The sequence below is a fragment of the Camelus dromedarius genome, chromosome 29 (genome assembly GCF_036321535.1).
Source record: "Camelus dromedarius isolate mCamDro1 chromosome 29, mCamDro1.pat, whole genome shotgun sequence".
Taxonomy (NCBI): Eukaryota; Metazoa; Chordata; class Mammalia; order Artiodactyla; family Camelidae; genus Camelus; species Camelus dromedarius.
The window spans coordinates 18,729,621-18,748,647 of NC_087464.1; the positions used below are offsets into that span (position 1 = coordinate 18,729,621).

The window sequence follows — 19,027 nt, forward strand, 5'->3', positions numbered from 1 at the left end:
ATTTAGTTGCCATGAAGAGATAATTATGACCATTACATTTGGGTTCATAAATCCCTAGTCTGTTCTGTGCCTTTTCAAGTATCTGTAGAGATCTATGCGTACAGTTCTGATTAGTTGGTTAAGATAAACTTCTGGCAGTGTAATTTCTGACTTAAAAGGTTGCATGTTGTATTACTGGCATACTTTTTAGGCTCGTGATCCATATTATCCTTAAGAAAGGCTGTTCCAATTTACACTGTAACTAGCACAGTGTATTTGAAAGTGTCTCTTCCCTTAAACTTTTGACAACCTTATATATCATAATTTTTAAAAAATTTCATCACTCTGAGGGACAAATAAAGGTGTTCATCATATATTTTCTGTGCTTACTAAGGATAGTGAAACATTTTTTAATGTGTTTATTGACCATTTGTTTTTCTTTGGTGAATTGCCCTGTAATGACCTTTCTTCCTTTTATTTTTAAATTTTCTGGGACTATAATAATCAAAATAATTATAGATAAAATAACAATTATAAATAATCAACCTAATTATATACTAAGTATTATATGTTAGTCACTGTGTTAAACTTTGTCTCATTTAATCCTTAAAACAACCTAGTATAATTGGTGGTGGTGGTTGTAGTGGTGGTGGTGGTGGTTGTAGTGGTGGTAGTTGTAGAGGTGGTGGTGGTTGTAGTGGTGGTGGTTCTGGTGGTGGGGGGGTGGTTGTGGTGGTGGTTGTGGTGGTGGTGGTGATTGTAGTGGTGGTGGTACTACTTACTACTTACCACTGCGGCTGCTAATAGGATAGAGTAAGAAATGCTGCGGCTGCAGCACCAGCCTTACAGATTTTGTAGAAACGTCTGCTGGATTGGGAATGTTCTCATTTCTGTTCTTCAGTTTAAAATGGCATTGTAGTAGCCTTTTCCTTTATTAAATGTTTTCATAGCCATAATTAGTACAAAATTAGAAGGTAGATTTTTTCCATCTCTTTCATGTATGTACCATTTTCTTGGAATTTCTGAAGGTTATAATGTTGGTTAGAGGATAATGCTAATTGGATAAATTATAAGGCTTAATGTATTTTAAAATAATTTAATTCTCAGAGATTTTTTTTTAAGTGTTAATTAAGAATCTTAAGAAACTTACAATTAGTAAGTAAATTCAGCAAGGTTGCCATATTGAAGATTAATGTGCAAAATCTCTTGTATTTCTATAATACCATTAATAAACAGAAAATGAAAATTATTTTAAGGTTAAAATTTATGGTAACAACAAAAATATCAAATACCTAGGAATAAAAATGTATTCATATTTATAGGTTCTCTATGCAGAAACTGTAAAGCGAGTTCTTACGGTGAAGATATCAAAACTTACATAAAGCTGTAATAGTCAACTGTGTGGTATTGACCCAAGGATAAACAAATAGATTAATGGACTAGAAGAGTTCAGAAGCAAATGGCCTTGCAGAGCAGTGAGGAAAGGACAGACTTTTCAGTAAATTGTGCTGGCAGGTTGAATATCCATATGGAAATAAAAGAAACTTGACCTCTACCTCGTTCACATTGTCTCAGATTTAAGGTGTATTATAAATTAAAAATCATAAAGTGCCTAGAAGATAAAATACAGGAGATTACCTTCAAGACTTCAGGGTAGGGAAAAGCATCTTCAATAGGACATTAAAAACATTAATGACAAAGTAAAGGTTTGATCATCAAAAGATGCTATTAAGAGAGTAAGAAGGTAAGCTGTGGGGTTAGAGAAGACATTTGTGATACATGTAATAAACAAAGAACTTCTAGCCCCAGTATATAAGGAAGTCCTGCAAATAAATGAGAAAGGCAGCAATCTACTAGAAAATGGGACAAAGGCTTGAACTAGTACTTCACAAAAGAGAAGTCTAAAGACCAGTACACATTTGAGAAGATACTCAACTGATTAGTAATTAATGAAATGCAAATTAAAACCAAAGTGAGATACCTTTACAAACCCACCAGGATGGTTGAAATTTTTTAAAGTGACAGCATCAAATGATGGCAAACATGTGGAACGATAGGAATTACCTGTACAGCTAGTGGGAATGTAAATTGGCACAACTACTTTGGAGCCTAGTTTGGTATTATCTACTAAGGTAGGAGATAATTATTTCCTATGGGTTGGCAAATTACTCCCATTTCTACTCTATATATACTTAACTCCAAGCCGGACAAATTGCATCAAGAATACTCAAAGCAACAAAAATTTTAATAGCCAAAAGCTGGAAACAACTCAAAATAAAATGGATAAGCAAATAATGGTAAATCCATATCATGGAATTCTATAGAATTCTCACAACATAACTTACCACATAATGTTGAGCAAAAGAAGCCAATTGAAAAAAAAAATTGATTGTATTTATATAAAGTCCAGAAAGCAGGCCGTTTCATAGAGGATAGAGGTTACATATTTAGATGATAAAAATAATTTAAAACGGGATTACAATAAAAATCGGGCTAGTGGTTACCTTTTCGGGGTTGGGAGAAGGCATGAGAGGGCCTTCTGAGGGCTAGTACTGTTTTGTTTCTTAACTTGAGTAGTAATTTACATAGGTGTTCACGTTGTGATAAGTCACAGATCAGTAGAGTTTTGTTTTGTGCACTGTTCTATGTGACTATTAAATTTTACAGTTATACTGACAGTAAGAATATGCATAAAATTCCAGAGGTTTTTTAGTTCTCATAGAAAAGAACCTGCCTTCTATATATAAGCTGCTTTTTCAGCGCTCACAGACACGTTTAGGATGCATTATGTACAGGCGTGGGAGACAAGGAGACTACCTGTGGTCTCTGGGCCAGAGGAGCTGCCAGCCTTCTCAGCAGCCGCCCCTCGAGGTAGTAAGGAGCAGACCTGGCAGCAGCCGCAGAAGTGCTGCTGTCGCCTGAGCCCGCTCTGCTGCTTTTCAAGTCGTGACAGGCTCTGCCCTGTCAGGATTTCAAGAACCTTTAGCCCTGAGGCGCTTTGCAGGTGTGACAACCATACACACACACTTCCACTTCCATGGCGTGGAGTGGTTTTAATTAATCTTAGAAGTGATTACTATCACTTCTAAGAGACTTCTTGGGAACCTCAGAGATTTAAAGGACTAATAGGACTCACAGCCCTTTTGACGTTAAAATACAAGGAAAGGAGGACAGTGTCATAGATGTGTTCACTCTCAGAGTTTCAGTAGCTGTACAGTTGGTTTTCTTGAATGTTCTAAGTATATGAACATACTTTTCCTAAATAATGATAATTTTAAAAATATTTTCCTATTTCTAAGATTTCTAAGTGCTTTTCTTTTTTAAAAATCAAGAATGGATGTTACATTTTACTGAGTGCCAATTTAGCATTTTTAAAGATGGTTACATAGATTACTTTGTAGACACTTTTAATGTGATATATTATTTTCACAGATGTCCTAATACAAATCAATTTTTATAACCTATAATAAAAACTACTTAGTGTTGTGGTGAATTATTCCTGTAATATGCTGTTTAATTGAATTTTTCAGTATAGCATAATGGCTAAGAGCATGGATTCTGAGGTCAGATCTAGATTTAATCCTAGCTTCTCCACTTACTAGCTTTATGACTTCGGAGAATTTACTTGAGTTTCTCTACAAAATGAGGATAAGAATAGACCTACTGAAGAAATAACACACGTAAAACAGTTAGTATAGTGGCTTGTACATAAGCGATGAGTAAAAACAAAAAATACACACAAATATCCATTTTTTCGTTGTTATTTTATCTTAGGTACTGTATCTCAGTTCTTAGGTCTAAGACTGAACTAGTTTTGTCTATGTCTGCTGTCTTTGTCAGGTTCAACTATAAAGTAATTTTAAATTAATACAGTGTCAGGTAGACATCCATTTATTTTCCACTCAAAACATTCTTATCTAAATAGATGGTTTATTTATTTTGAGAATGAACAAAGCAGTGAAATTCTAGGACATGTAGAGAACTCCCTGAAGGTGGTATGTTCCCATTAGAGATAGTCTTTTCAATATGAAATGAAAGCAGTTTTTGAATTCTGATATAATATAAATTACCAATATTTCCTAGTAAAATAATTTTTATATTTCTGTGTTTTTGCAGAATATTCATTATGTAATATTTCTACATGGGAGTTTTGATGCCATTTTGATTATAACCTTCTATTATTTCTCTTGAGTTTGTCTGTAGGTTTGCAAAGATTGAAATCAGTGTATCTGAACCAATTATTCCATTCAGAGAAACAATCACAAAACCCCCAAAAGTTGACATGGTCAATGAAGAAATAGGCAGACAACAAAAAGTTGCAGTCATACACCAGACCAAAGAAGATCAAAGCAGAATCCCTGAAGGAATACAAGTTGACTCTGACGGGCTGATCACCATAACAACTCCCAATAAACTTGCCACGCTCAGTGTTCGAGCCATGCCCCTTCCAGAAGAGGTCACTCAGATTCTGGAAGAAAATAGTGATTTAATTCGTTCAATGGAGCAACTGACATCCTCTTTGAACGAGGGCAAGAATACTCAGATGATTCACCAGAAGACGCAAGAGAAAATTTGGGAATTCAAAGGAAAACTAGAGCAACATCTAACAGGGAGGAAATGGAGGAACACCGTTGACCGAATCTGGTCATTTGGCCCGAGAAAATGTGGGCCCAACATATTAGTCAATAAGAGTGAAGATTTTCAGAACTCGGTATGGACAGGCCCAGACGGCAGAGCTTCCAGAGACACCAGTAGATACCGCGATTTGGGCAACAGCATCGTGAGTGGCTTCCAGCTGGCAGCCCTCTCCGGCCCCATGTGTGAGGAGCCTCTCATGGGTGTCTGTTTCGTTCTGGAAAAATGGGACCTAAGTAAATCTGAAGAACAAACAGCAAGTGATAAACAGAATCAAGAGCAAAGTGGTCTGGTGAAAGCGGGACACGGGGAAGGTGAAACCTGTGCTGGTGGAGGTGAAAACCAAGCTCTGCAGGGTGGCTGCTCCGAGCCCTTGGAGAAGAAAGCTTCCCAGAAAGCAGAGTCTGCGCTCACGGACTGCTATGGACCCTTCTCAGGGCAGCTGATTGCCACCATGAAAGAGGCCTGTCGTTGCGCACTGCAGGTGAAACCTCAGCGTCTGATGGCAGCGATGTACACGTGTGACATCATGGCCACCGGTGACGTGCTCGGTAAGGAACGGGAGGGAGAGGCAGCCCCTTAGATCACAAAACTTAAACTCAGTGGATGTTTTTTTGCAGAAGCTACATTAGCATTTAATATATTAAGGATCTAGGAATTTGGAAAGCCAGAGGGCCTTAAATATTAAAATCTTTGAGTGGTGGGGGGAGCGGAAGTTTGACAACTGAAGATCATTTCTTTTTCAACAAATAGAAAGACTTTTTTGTAATAAAAGTTCTGGTAAATGAAGTTTAAGCTCCTCATATATGTTACCATCCAACCTGTGCAGTATTTCTTCACAGGGGAATAGCCACATCAGTCTGAGATGATCGGAGTGATGGGACTTTCATGAACTCCTAACACAGAGGGCTTCTGCAAATTCTGGGACTTTACTCACTGCTCTTTTGTCAAATCCTGCTCCCGATCTTTCTCTCTTTGCGAGAAGAACCTTTGGGATCTCAGGAGACGTTGAGCCCTGGCACTCAGTAGCTATTTTGACTTTTGACAGATGCTACTTCACTGAGACTCATTTTCTTCACCTATGAAAGAAGAAGATAATGATTCACTGGAGGTTGTGAAGGGTAACATGAGAAGAGAGGTGTGGGGCCTAGACCCGTGCCTGGTGCACAGTAGTTCTGCCCACTTGCGATCACGGAGCTGCTTCCATGTGAGGAGGGTAGACGAGGGAACTGAGACCTAGATGAGAGAGTGGCCCCAATTACTAGGTTTCCTCTAGCTCTGAGGTCCTCTGAGTCAATATGTGGTTATTTTGCATTCTTTCTAGTAAGGTTCTTCTGATTAATTCCTGAAAGCATAAATCTAAATTATGGTTTTCCCCTCCAAAGAAATTTAGGCTTGCATCCCCGTAAGGTTCCTGTGACAGGAACTGAGCGTCCATAGCAGCATTTCAGAAGCAGTTGGGTTAAACAAAGCTCCACAGGATTGGCTACTCCCAGACTGCTGAAGGCCAGTGTGTGCTGTGAATCAGATCTGCAAACATGACATGGAACATGCAGTGGCTTTAAGCCCTAAGCTACGCTCCGCCCTTAGCTGGCGTCTTCTTTTGCCTGCTGTGATGTCCTCTTAAAACAGGAGTTAGAAGACACAGCAGAATACCTTCCGTGACCCAACATGTGTTTTGGAGCTATTTATTTTGGGTGTGGAGGAACTCTCCTCCTTTTTTCCCTCGTTGGGATCATTCATGATTGAGATTTTCAGACTCTTGTTACTCCCAAAAGGAATTTTATCTTAGGATTGTTATCCTAAAATCCGTTTTGTTTTTCTTTTCTTTTATGTGTTGGAAATGATCCTTCCCAGAGGCTGGGGTCCATGTAGGTCTGTGCCTGTCCTTCCCCTCCCTGAGACCCCTGGGAACATCCTGGGAACACATATTTCCCCCCCACATTGCCATCTCTCCTACTTTATCCATTTGGAATGGCATTTGTCCTTTACTTTCTGAGAGGACAGATTTTAAGCCCAACACATGAAGCCAGGATCAGCTGTTGGCATTTATCAGCCTGAAGTTCCCAGCAGACTGTTGAGTCAATCCTCTGTTACCCATTTTTTCATTTCTATTAGGAAATCACCATCAGGACCCTGCGTGTGACCACGCAGTCCCTCAAAATATGACTTGTCATCCCTGCACTTCACACCTGGCCATCAGGCTCGGTTCTGGCACCTTCTGGGGAGCGATGCTTTTCCTGACCCTTAGGCTTACTGGTCCTCTTTGCTCTTAGGAGCAAAATATGTCTTTGCTGTGCCTTGTCCAAGTACAAATGTCACTGTGCTAGGCCTCACTGACCCCTGTGAAGTGGCAACCGTGTGTATGTGGATTGTTTAGTACGGTTGACCCTTGAACAACACAGGGCTTAGGGGTGCTGGCCGTCCATGCAGTTGGAAATTCAAGTATTATTTTACAGTCGGCCCTCCCCATGTGTGGCACCACATCTGTGGAGCCAACCAGCTGTGAACTGCACAGGGCTATAGTTTGTCCTTAGCGTGAAAACCCACGTATAAGTGGACCCACGCAGTCAGACTCGTGCTGTTCAAAGGTCCACTGTAGACCGTCTGTACCAGTGTCACTGGTCAGCCTTCCTAATACATTTCTCAGAGAACAACTGACTACCGCACCCACTGTCTCACAAAGAAGCTATGTTTAGATTTGATCTGGATTTTTTTTTTCTCCTGATTTGGTTCAAAGCCCTCTTGCTTAGACTAGAGACTCTCCTAAGCCTGTTTCCTCGTTGCTTGGAGGGATCCTTTGGTGCTGATAGTCCGCCTCTAGCATCCAAGGTCGTCAGGATAGTCAGCTCTTCACTTCTTATGTTTTCCTTTTCCTTTCTAAATCACCACCTTCAACTGGAAAAGGAAACGGGAGACCTCTGTGTTCCTGAGGCCTTTGCTTTCTGCCTGGATATTCAGAGATCTTCCAGGAAGACTTTAGACTGCTGAAGGTTGCTTTTATTCTCCAAGAATTGGCACAAGACAAGTAAAAAGACAAGTTCATATCTTTCTTATTTAGCAAGATGAGTTAGTTTCTTTTTAAAACTTACTTTTTTCTACATGGATTGTTAAATCCTTTTATAAATGTATAGAGTTGCTTATGGTTAAAATGGGAAATTTTGTAGAAAATAATCATCTTAAAATTATTTTTTCTAGGGAAGTAATCCCAAGAAAATGACCTTCTTTCTTGTAAAATTTACTTTCTTAACGGTATGGTTCTAAAATCATTTTTTACCCATGAAAATTGCCTTTAATGGGCTTCGGAGGATATCAGAATTGGTTTGTGTTTTAAACTGATCATCCTGTAAGTAGTAAATTGTCTCCTTTCATATTTCTTTTTCTGACCTGTTAACATCTTTCATTTTTGCTCTTCAGTAAAACTTTGGCAATAACTTCACATATAAAAGTAACTTTCTGTTAGATAGTTTTTAATCTATTATAGTTCTTCTATTTTATTTATAGGGGTAAATGCTTTTATTGTTAGAACATATGTATTTTAATGTATTTAAAGCATTCTTAATAAGTATCACTGTTTACTTTTAAAAACCAATTCTCATTTCACACTTGGGGTTCTTTTACGTTTCACCAGCATTTTATAATTCAGTTCAGCAAAAATGTATTGAGCTGCATATGCCAACACTATGTTAAGCACAATTCCTGCTTTGAGAAGTGAGTTAAGATGAGAAAACTTAATTATGTAAAACAATTAGTAAAATACAATTGAAATTCAGTGAATAAATACGGGTTTTTAGTGAAATTTTGTGAGAAATTTGGATTAGCAAAATCTAAAACAAGGTAAATCTTTTGAAAGTGATTGTACTTTGAAATGGGCCTTGCTGGAGGGAGTAATTTTGAGTTCATCAAGTAGATGTTAAATTGGCTTGACACCACAACACTGAAGACTCCTACGGAGCTTAAAGGAAACTGCTGCCTAGTTGGTTTTCTGGGCACTGTGGCCTCGGCACTGCATCTCTAACCCTGGACGCTGGCGAATTGAACGGCAGTAAAGCCTGGCCTTTAGCCGTGCTACGTGCCTTTTTAAATTTGGGTTCTTACCTAGTCTTCCTGATTCTGTCAAAGTATTTATTACTCTTACCAGCTTCATGTCAACTTTGGATTTGATCACCACGCCTTCTGAATGTTTAAGTAGCTGTTTATCAGAGTAAGGACACAGAGCTGTCAACAAAGCACTGACACTTCACTGAGGACATCCTTCCAGGGTGGAGGTGACTTGCTAACATCCATTTTCCAGAAACGTTGAGCTGGATTCATCTGTGTAATAGCACCCGGCCTGATTCCCCACTACGCCCCCAGCATACTTCACACGTTCGGTTGAAGCCCGTCTGCATCCTGCCAGCTGCATTTGCTTGATTTAGCAGTCTGTTGCTCTGTGACAAAAGGAAAAGAGGGTAGTGTGACCCAGTTTATAAGAATAAGAAGTGCCCACCAATTTCTTCTTGTGTGTGTGTTTTTAATTGAAGTTGTACCACAGGCATTACCAACAATAGCAGAAACCGCAAGATGAAAGAAATCTTCCTTGGAAATCCACCTGTCATTTTTCATCTTCTTTTGTCTTTGTCCATATTAGTATGTTTTGTATAGCTATTACGCATTATAGTAGAGACAGTTTAATGCTTTGCTTTCTACATTTGTTATTTATTTTATAAGCATGCTTCCATTTGGTACTTAGTATTCATAATTTTCATTTTAACCTCTGCATAATATCCTATCATTTTGATAGGCTGTAATTTACTTTGCATCATCCCCAAATTGGAAATTTACATTGTTTTCCTGTGTATTTACTATTAGAGATGACATTGCTGTGAACAGCTGCTTCCTTTCCTAAATTCTGGGGGGGGGGGGACTTTAATTGCCAAACTTTCAGCTCTAAAGATTGTAGAATTTGCAGACCAACCTCCCTGCCTGTTATGGAAGAAGAAAAAATACATACAAGATCTGTAATGCCACGAAAGACCAGATTAGGTTCAGTGAAGCCCAAATGGTGAAGAGATTACTTTGATCTCGGGGTATCACAGACGATTTCACAGAGCGAGCTGTTTTTGAACGGGCTGTAAATGATGAAAAGGACTTGAGTATAGAGTTGGGCTAAGAGTGTTGTAAGTTGAAGAAACTGTGAGCTCAGAGAGGAAAAACCTCAAATGTGTCCTGTGGGCAGTGAGTGGTTTGCCTTGGCTTAGAGCGTGGAGTCTGTGCTCTGCTCTGGGGTTGGCAGTCACAGGAGCTGGAGTGGTGGCTTCCTGCCAGGTCATAACGGACCTGGAGCACAGGCTGAGACAGTCATAGTGCAGTCATTAAAAGTGGAGCCCTGAGCAAAACCGTCTCAGTTGGTTAACTGTTCTGTTGCTGGATTTTTTCCTGATGGATGCCTCTTCCCGGGTGCTTTGCATACAGTAGAGCACACGGTGAGCTGTCTTTGACTGAGGTATGGTGGAGCAGATGCCCAGCTGAAGGTATATCAGAACATTTGCAGTCAGAGGCCACAGGATCAGAAGTCCTCATTGATAGGGCCGCATTCATTTCTCAGTGTCACAGTGGCAGCTGTGGAGGGTCTCCAAGTGCATCCAAGCGCTGGGCACACCTGTCATGAGCGCCAAGTGCATTTGAAAGATTTTATTATAGCCGTTTTCCTTTGTTCGGTGATCCATCACTGTGTCCCAGTTTTAGGATTTAGTTTTAGTGGAATTAAAACTGAATGGCTCAAAATTACATGATTAATTACATTCAGTTTCAGTTACAATTATTGATCCAAGCCTGCTGGCATGACCCGTGAAGGAAGGGGGTGGGGCTGTGGCCACTGCAGCCCAGCCAGGCGGCCCATCCCCACTGACCCACCTCTTCATGGTCTGTTTGCCTCAGTTTACTCATTCTTCTCCTTCCCCACCCCGTTGTTTTGCATTTACATCCATAAACCACCTTAAAACTTTCCTTAGAATGAGGTAGCAGGGTAAGAAAAGATCACTAAGTTCACACATGTTAACTATTACAGTAAATTTTTCCCTCATATGACTCTCAGGCAAATTGTATATAGCCCAGGGGGATCGCTAATATAGATAATAATTATTCTGCTTTTCTCAGAGCTTTTCTGACTGTACCTAAAATATTGCTTTCAGTTATAGGTACTGCATTTCGAAAGCAATGTAAATAAATTGTAATTCAAATAGGAAAATGATCAGGATGGAACAGGAGAGAAACATGTCAGAGAAAGACTGGAGGTGTCTCGGCTGGAAAAGAGAAGGCTGGATAGCTGTCTTCAAGTAGCTGAAAGGCTGATCTGTAGAAGAGGGGTGAAATCTGTCACATGTGATTAAAATCTGGGACTAACGGTTAGAAACTTCAGGGGAACAGATTTGAGGCTCAAGAATTGTGTAACGATGAGGGCTGTCCAAAGATGGAATGGGCTGACCCAGAGGAAGCGAGTTTTATGAGTCCACAAGCAGAATTTAAATGATGTCTAAGTTCCCTTCTAACCCACCATTCTGTGATTCTTGACTCGCAGATTTTCTACTGTGAATGACTGGGGAAATGACTGTTTAAAGTGGGGGGGGGGGGTGCTGTGTTGTGGAGATGCCCTGGCAGTCCCAATCCCAGTACACGTGAGATTGGAGGTCAAGTGAGAAGCCTGGCTTAGAAAGTCTCAGGAGTCCCAGGCATAAAGTGAATAATTTAAACCACACAAATGAGAAACGAATGGGAACTCTCTGAGGTAAAAGTCTGTTCAGAGGAAGTTGTACCCTTAAGAAGTATTGTAGTAGACAGTAGAGTGATGGTCAGAGGGCCAGGGGTCAAAGGAAGGTAATGCTAAGACTGGAGAGAGGCGTCAGAGCGGGTGTTGATCAGTAGCTGCAGAAACCACAGAGAAATCATGGAGAATGAGGACTGAGAAAAAGACTTTTCGGTTAGGGATATGAAAATAACTGAAATTTCAAAGAAGCAGTTTAAATAGAGCCCAGGGCCACTGGTGGAGCCTGAGTGTTGAAGAAAGAACCCACAGTGATGGAGTGAGAGGCCGCCCGTGAGGGCGTCTGGGGAGGGAGGGGGGAAATGTGTAGGCCGGCAAGGGAGCCGAGAGGAGGGCAAGGGGGGGCCTGTCATCGCTCGTGCAGGTTTTAATCTGTTTGTTTTTATGCTAAGCCTAGAGATGCAGAAGGCCCATCAGAGCTGTAAAGGTTTATTCTTAGACCTTGGGACACAGTGGGTTTCCTGCCATTTGTTTTCTTTTATTCTTCCTAATCACCACTACCAGGGGGAAATGAGTCAGAAGAGTTTGCCTGTCTGACAGTTTTACTCTGTGTCCCCAGTTCCTACTCTAAAAAATAAGCAAATAAACAAAGATGGGTGGCACACACACCAGATCACCACCCTGTCACTTAGGAGGGCAGAATCCTGGACTCAGTGTGGTAGTCAGAGGAGCCCTTGCTCTGCTTAACCACAGCATTGTACATTTTTAAGGATGATATATTCATAGATCACTTTTGTAATTCAACTTATTTTTTCTAAGTGATATGTGAAACAGGCGGCCTTAATGAGCATGTCCACTAGCTACAGCAAGTTCCTCACAATTGCCTGTGAATCTCAGTTGCTCTCTGTTCTTTGCAGTCTGTTCTGCTTTCTTTTTGAAGGGATACTTTGGGCTCCAGAGGGACTCATAAAAAAAAGCCAGTCAGAGGGGAAGATGTCTCCCTCCTGAGTGCAAGGCAGAATGGTGCCTAAAGATGAAATAAGAGAGCTAGCAAGAGGATGTGCTAGAATTTTTGTGATATGGCAGTAAAAGTTGGTACCAGGTGTTAAAGATTCCAAAACACTATCCGTTTTCAGGGAATAAAACTCTTGTACCACTTAAATATTATTAGCTTAAAACAAATACGAGCGAGCATTTATGCATGTGTGGCTTTAGTTTTCGGTATAAAAATGTCATGGTGCCAGTTGCTTGCTTTCTAGGCCCAAATAGCCTGTCATCTTTATAATCATCATCATCACATTAATCATGTCTCATAATTATTGAAATACTTTAACCTTTGCAAAACCCAATCACACTCATATCATTGGATTTCACACCCAAAGACAGCTCATAGTGAAATGGTTTCAAAAGTTCCTTTTAAAAGCCTCCTGCTTCTCGTGCTGTGTTGAGGGGATTGTCTTTGGGTCATGCAGTTTGGGGTGACTTCACCTTTTGTTATCTTTTGTTTCTAATTTTTGTATAGTTGTCCTGCTTTACTTTCTAAATAAACACTTGAAAAGTTTTGTAAAGCAAAAGCATGGGGAACAAAGTTACTCCTTCGTCGATTGTTACAGGGTGTAGGGGCGGTCACAGCTTTGTGTGGCTCAAGGTATGTAAGTGGTCAATGCGTTGAAAAGATGTGTGTCTTTGCAGGCCGGGTCTACGCTGTCTTGTCAAAGAGAGAAGGCCGAGTGCTGCAAGAGGAGATGAAGGAAGGGACGGACGTGTTCATCATCAAGGCCGTGCTGCCCGTGGCCGAGAGCTTTGGCTTTGCTGACGAAATCAGGAAGAGGACGAGCGGCCTGGCCAGCCCACAGCTGGTATTCAGCCACTGGGAGGTACAGACCCAAATCCCCCTTCCCTCCTTACTGTTTCTGGATGTGCCTCCTTGTAGATGACGCCGAGGGTAGCAGCCTACTTCCCAGGCCCCTTGGCTCTGCTCAGTCACGGTCTGGAGAAAGCAGGTGGCGTCCTTTCATCCGGATTGAATGAGCCTTAGGGTATCTGTGCTTTGTAATACACACACACACATATTCATTATTCTTTTAATTTGATATAAAATTTAAGACAGAACATTAAATCCTTTGTTTCCCTCCAAAGACATATTGTAGATTTTTAAAAGAAAATCACAGACCTTTTGAAAGTGAAACTTTCAGATAATGTTTCTTCTTCTGGGGAAAAAATACTTCTAGCATTTAGAGGCTGCATTTAGAGGCAAACAGTTATGCTTCTTACAAGGGACGGCTTTAAATTATTATGTTACATATTCTTCAGTTCCCATTATGGAGATTTGAGTCTCCTGTGGCTTTGAAGTGTTATGGAATGAAATGGCTCATCAAAACACTCCGGTGTCAGTGTAGGTAAAGGTAGGTGACAAAGCAAACTTTATCCGTAATCAGAAAGGCAAACCTAACAGATCCACGTTGGTCGGGAGAGTGGGAGAGAAGAGGTTGTAAACACACTGTTTTTTAACTTAGGGTGAGAAAATAATACGAAGAAAGGACAGGGAGGTCAGACTGGCCTTCCTCAACAGAACCATAGAGGAAAAGCAGAAACTGGCAGCTAAGGAGAAGGACGCTGGGCTGGAGGGTGACCCATGAGAGAGGGCAGGCGAAGGACAGCTGGAGGGCGTGTGCAGAAAGCAGTGTGTTGTGTTTCAGGACAAGACCTTCAGGTCAGGGATAGCGTTTTCAAGCTCTAGGATATAAGTAGAAAGGTGATTTTTTAAGAAAGCAGTTTTGTTGTCACTGTGTACAGGGACCCTGAATAACTTGGCGTTATTCACTTGTCCCGTGGAGGAGTGTAGTTTAGTGGAAGGAGCTGACTTCAGTGTCAGGAAGGCCTGGTTTCAGATGTTAATTCTGCCACTTGAACAAATTATGGAACCTCCCTGAGTTTGTTTCACCCCTGCCCCAAGATATAAGGTGTATCGAATATGTAGCCTAGTGCCTGACACTGGGACATCCTCCCTGGCACGAAGATCGTTTCCCTGTCAGTGTTGCTGGAGTGTGTGTCGTGTTCCTCCGGCTCCCTCTCGGCAGCGTGGCGTTGCAACAGACTCCACACAGACCGGCCAGTCTTCTTCCTTAAACTCTACTTAAAACTCACGGTTTAGGTTCAGTGCTAGGCTCTTTTTATTTCTTTCACTTTCTTTCTGCTGGGCTGCTTTCTCTCAAATACTTTGAATGAGTAGTTTAAATTTAGACAATATAGGGGAATGGAAATAATTGAGGCAGAACTTTCTCTTTAAAATGAATTCTGTAGTCAAGTAAATCTGGCAAAGTAAAGAAAGGTGACACTTCAGAAAAGCTGGCTTTGGACAGGACAAATTTAATTTTAATTGGGCAAGTTCAAATCATCTAAATTGATGTGAGTGAAGTCACTAGTCCAAACGCTTAAATGTGTCTTCTTCTCCTTAAAAAAGAAAGTTAACATTCTTAGTGCTTGAGAGAATTAAAGTTAATGCTGTTCCAATTTAGGTTACTTTTTTTGTTAGTATAAACTGTATTTTAACAGTGATTTACTATGAAATTTTTCTTGCATCTTTGTCTAGAAATTAAACAATGTTTTGATGGTTTTATTGGCTTATATCTGAATAGATGCCATTGCTGTACTTCATTATGTAAAAAACAGTAACACAAAACATTAAATTATCTGTTAATCCCCACGCTTATGGGTAGTGATTTCTCACTTCTCCGAACTTCCAGCTTTTTGGTTTTGGTATTTGGCACTCAGCTTTTACATGAGAACACAAGCCAGTAAGAAGTAGAAGGAATGGGTTTATAAAGGCAAGCTCTGAAGAGTAAGAACTATGTAGTATAAATATATCATGGACGTTCCTAAGGAAAAACATCCTGTCGCACGTGTTTTGGTGACCTGTGATTACGGGGCAGCGCAGCTAAATGGTACTTAGAACTGAGGAGAGACTTACTGCACTTCCAAGTAATGACCTTGAGAAGCGAAACGCTTTCTTCATTTGTGCTGCCATTGCTGAAAACTGCCTTCAGAACTTGCATCTCATGCTTCTGAATATCTTAGAGATGACAGGTCGTCCATCTCATGAAGATGGCCTTGATTAACACTGGCGCAGAAAACTGGGTTATGGTATGTTTGGTCAGAACTAAGAGAGTGTGATCCCTGGGACTGTCTGTAAATACAGATCCAGAACAGATACTCAGAGCTGTTGTAATGGCATCATTATTAGAATTCATATATTCATATTTGAATTCATGTATTCTGTTGTTTGTTTAAACACCTCAACATTTTATATTCACTCTTCTCCTTGAAAGTGATTTTATAAAGCACATTTTAAAAAATGTATAAATTAAAGTTCTCATCATTTCCCAAGTGGCAGATATATTGTTTAAGAAGCAGACAAGGCTGCTCTATCAGAGGGGTCTGAGAGTGGCTCAGGTACGGCAGAAGGTTGTCTCTGGAGTCTGGGGAGGCCGCGCCAGGCTGCTGCGCGGCTCGCGGTGGAAGGGGCCCGGGCTCCTCCTGCTTTGCTGCCTTTCTCAGCACTCAGCTTCCGCGGGTGGTCCAGAGTGGCCGCTCCGCCTCCTGCCATCCCTGCACTCCAGCCCTGAAGAACAGGGCATGGGAAGGGGGCAGACTCCTCCCCTCTAAGGGGACGTTGCCCAAGTCTCCACCTCATCCCACTGCCCAGAACAGATCATCCAGCCACATCCAACAGGGCTCCACCTAACAAGGAGGCTGGGAAATGTAGTCTTTAACTTGATCAGGAGTCAGCAAACGATGGCCCATTACCTGTTTTGACAAAAAAAATATCCTGAAATACAGCCGCACCAGTCCATTTCCGTGTCTTCCGGGGCTGCTTTCAAGCGGCCTTGACCAGCTGCAGCGGAGACCGCGTGGCGCACAGTCTAAGATGTTTACTGTCTTGTGCTTTATAGAAAGAGCGTGCCTACCCACCCCGCACCCCAGAACCTAGGTCATCTGTATGCCCGCCTGGAATACCTGTGCCAAAGAAAACGGGGAGAATAGATAGTTAGAAACAGCTAGTATAAAAACAGCAAGTGTTTACAAAATGAGCCATTTTTGTCAGTGTGAAAACCATAATGGTTTTTCAGCCTCCTTTCTCTCTCAAAATTAAAAAAAAAGGCTGAAAATTAATCATATATACCTAATAGTAGTTCTTGAAAAAAAATACTAGTTTTTGGCTTCGTTATAGCTTGTTACTAAAAATCAGCCCCTTAATAAATAACAGTAGAGAAAAATGTAGTCAAGAAAAGTCGCTGCAGTTTTGTACCATCCTTCTGTCATCCCCTTGCCACCTGTCATGGTCCTATTCCCAAAAGCTTCAAATCTTTGAAAGTCTTGAAAACTACATTATAATTAAATGTCATTGATCTGATATTTTCTGGCTGTCTCAGTTTTTCCCCCCGTAGTTAGGTTTAGAAATAACACAGTTGTTGAGATCTGGCTTCTCACTCCAAGGCACTCTTTTTCATTTGTATTCTGCCACACCATATAATTTACAATCAAGAGCTTTTGAGAGAGAGTGCTTCAAAAAATAGAGAAAATAAAATTACAGGCATTTTCCATGAGGAAACCTTTGAAGTCAGCAATCTCATAATTTCTCTTTCTATGTTTTACTCTTCCATGAAAAAGGAAGAAAAAGAGCTAATAACAGGCACAGAAAGAAAAATATTACCCACCAGTGCTGTTCTACACGTATGTCAGCACAACCTCCACGTTCGCCTCATTAATACTGAGATTACCCCAGGGCTGGGCTAAAGTTCATGCCGGGTGAGGAAGACGGGCATTTTGGACATGGTGTTTCCCACCTGCGAGCCATAATCATGGTGAAAATTGGGCAAAAATGTTGCAGTAGAGCTCCCAAAGCTTTTCCCTTCTAAGCTTTTTTGTTTCTGCTTTTTTTATGCTCAGGGCAGCAGCTAGCGCTTGGGCGCCTGCCTTCCTCTGAGCTAGAAAATGGCGTTCTCTGTGGCCGTGGAGTCGCAGCGCTGCTTTGCCACCGCAGTGCACGAATTCTGGGCGAGCCAGTTAGGAGAAAGCACCTTTTCTTCCAAACTGATGGCCAGCTCGGCTCTGCCGCCTCAAGGGGCCCTTTCTGCAGAGCATCACTAGACAGCCTTCAAGACCACCTTGTCATTGTCCCTCTAGGAAAATTTCCTCCACCTCAAGGAAACCATCATGGGTAATGCTCCTCCTGCACATGCACAATCTCCTGTCCTGTCCCGGAAGTCAGTCCTTTGGATATGGACCTCAGGGAAGTCCACGTCCAAGTTCACCACCTCCTTGAACATCACAACTTGACTGCTGTCATCTCAGAGGGCCTGAGCCCTTCTGCCAAATCCGGCTTCCAGATTAACCCTTTCTCAGCTGCCCTCCTTTGCCTGAACTTTGCCCTTCTCCCTTCCCCTCAGGAGCAGCCTCAGAGAGAAACTGTCCTCAGTATGCCTTCCGCTGGACTTGTCTTCCTCACCCTCAGGGTGGTAAAGGGTGTGAATCCAGAGAACAGAGGAAGGAAGGCTGTTTACATCTGCCTCCACTGTCTCTGCCTCTGGTCCGGGCAAAATACATGGTCCGCCTGGCCAGCTCACCAGGCGCTGAGTAGAATCTTGGAGCAACAGTTCAGAATAACCAAGAATGACTGTATTTGTCAGTCTTGGCTGGGGGAAAGGCAAAATGAATGAAAAGACACTGCTACCCAGATATATCCTAGTGAAAGGGAGAGTGTTTTCTGTTATATTATTGACAATTAATAGTTCTCGTCCTTCTTTAGTGTTACGTAAAGGCTCTGAGGAAAGAATAATATACACGTGACAAGTTTTGTTGACTCCACTTCCACTGTTCACGCCTCCTGTGATTCTTTATATTTATTTGTATTTGCCATTTCTATCAAGCTTAACTCTTCACTGCTTAACTTTTATTCTTGAGCTAAGACTATTTGAATTAGTATTTGAAATTAAAGTATACTTGTCTAATCTAGCACATTCTGTCACCTTCTTTTACAAGATCATTCCCAGCGACCCCTTCTGGGTACCGACCACTGAGGAGGAATACTTGCACTTCGGGGAAAAGGCTGATTCTGAGAACCAGGCCCGGAAGTACATGAATGCCGTGCGAAAGCGGAAGGGTCTTTATGTGGAAGAGAAGATTGTGGAGCACGCAGAAAAGCAGAGAACCCTCAGCAAAAATAAGTAACTGCTACTACTGGCAGATTCTTCTTTGTATGATAAGTTAAAAAGTATCACCTGGGGTTTGATACTGGGAAAATTTCTTTACACTGCATTATCTCTGTGCTGTCACTTTCAATAAAGTCGATCCACATAGGTATTTTACAGAGAGCGTTAGAGAACACGTTTCCAAAGTGTCTTTTTAATTGATTCTGGTACAAGGTGAGAGGTGACTATGCATACTGCAGTGGCACCTTCCCACTGCCCTGTGTCTAACCCCCGAGGTCAGACGACTGCCGTGGTAAGGGCAACCTGCTCAGCGCTGGGGACGCGGCGTGCAGACCCCCCGGTGGGCTGTGTCCTCTACACTGAGCAGCTGCACCTCTGCTGTCTTCACAGTGTCACGCTTCTGATGACATCCTCCACTTAAACACATTTCGTACTTAATCATTGAATCACAGCATTTAAC

General features: G+C 41.5%; 1 protein-coding gene across 2 annotated transcripts in view; it reads left to right on the top strand.

Annotated features, from left to right (window-relative positions):
• The window catches only part of EFL1 (elongation factor like GTPase 1), an 89,663-nt gene extending 70,923 nt beyond the window's left edge, over positions 1-18,740 (top strand). For both annotated transcript variants that reach the window (XM_031440680.2, XM_064480641.1), the window contains exons 18-20: positions 4,183-5,165; positions 13,049-13,233; positions 18,398-18,740. In XM_031440680.2, the coding sequence (XP_031296540.2) occupies positions 4,183-5,165; positions 13,049-13,233; positions 18,398-18,586 (1,357 nt within the window). In that variant the 3' untranslated portion in view covers positions 18,587-18,740. The remainder of the gene's footprint in view (positions 1-4,182; positions 5,166-13,048; positions 13,234-18,397) is intronic.
• Positions 18,741-19,027: the final 287 nt, after the last annotated feature.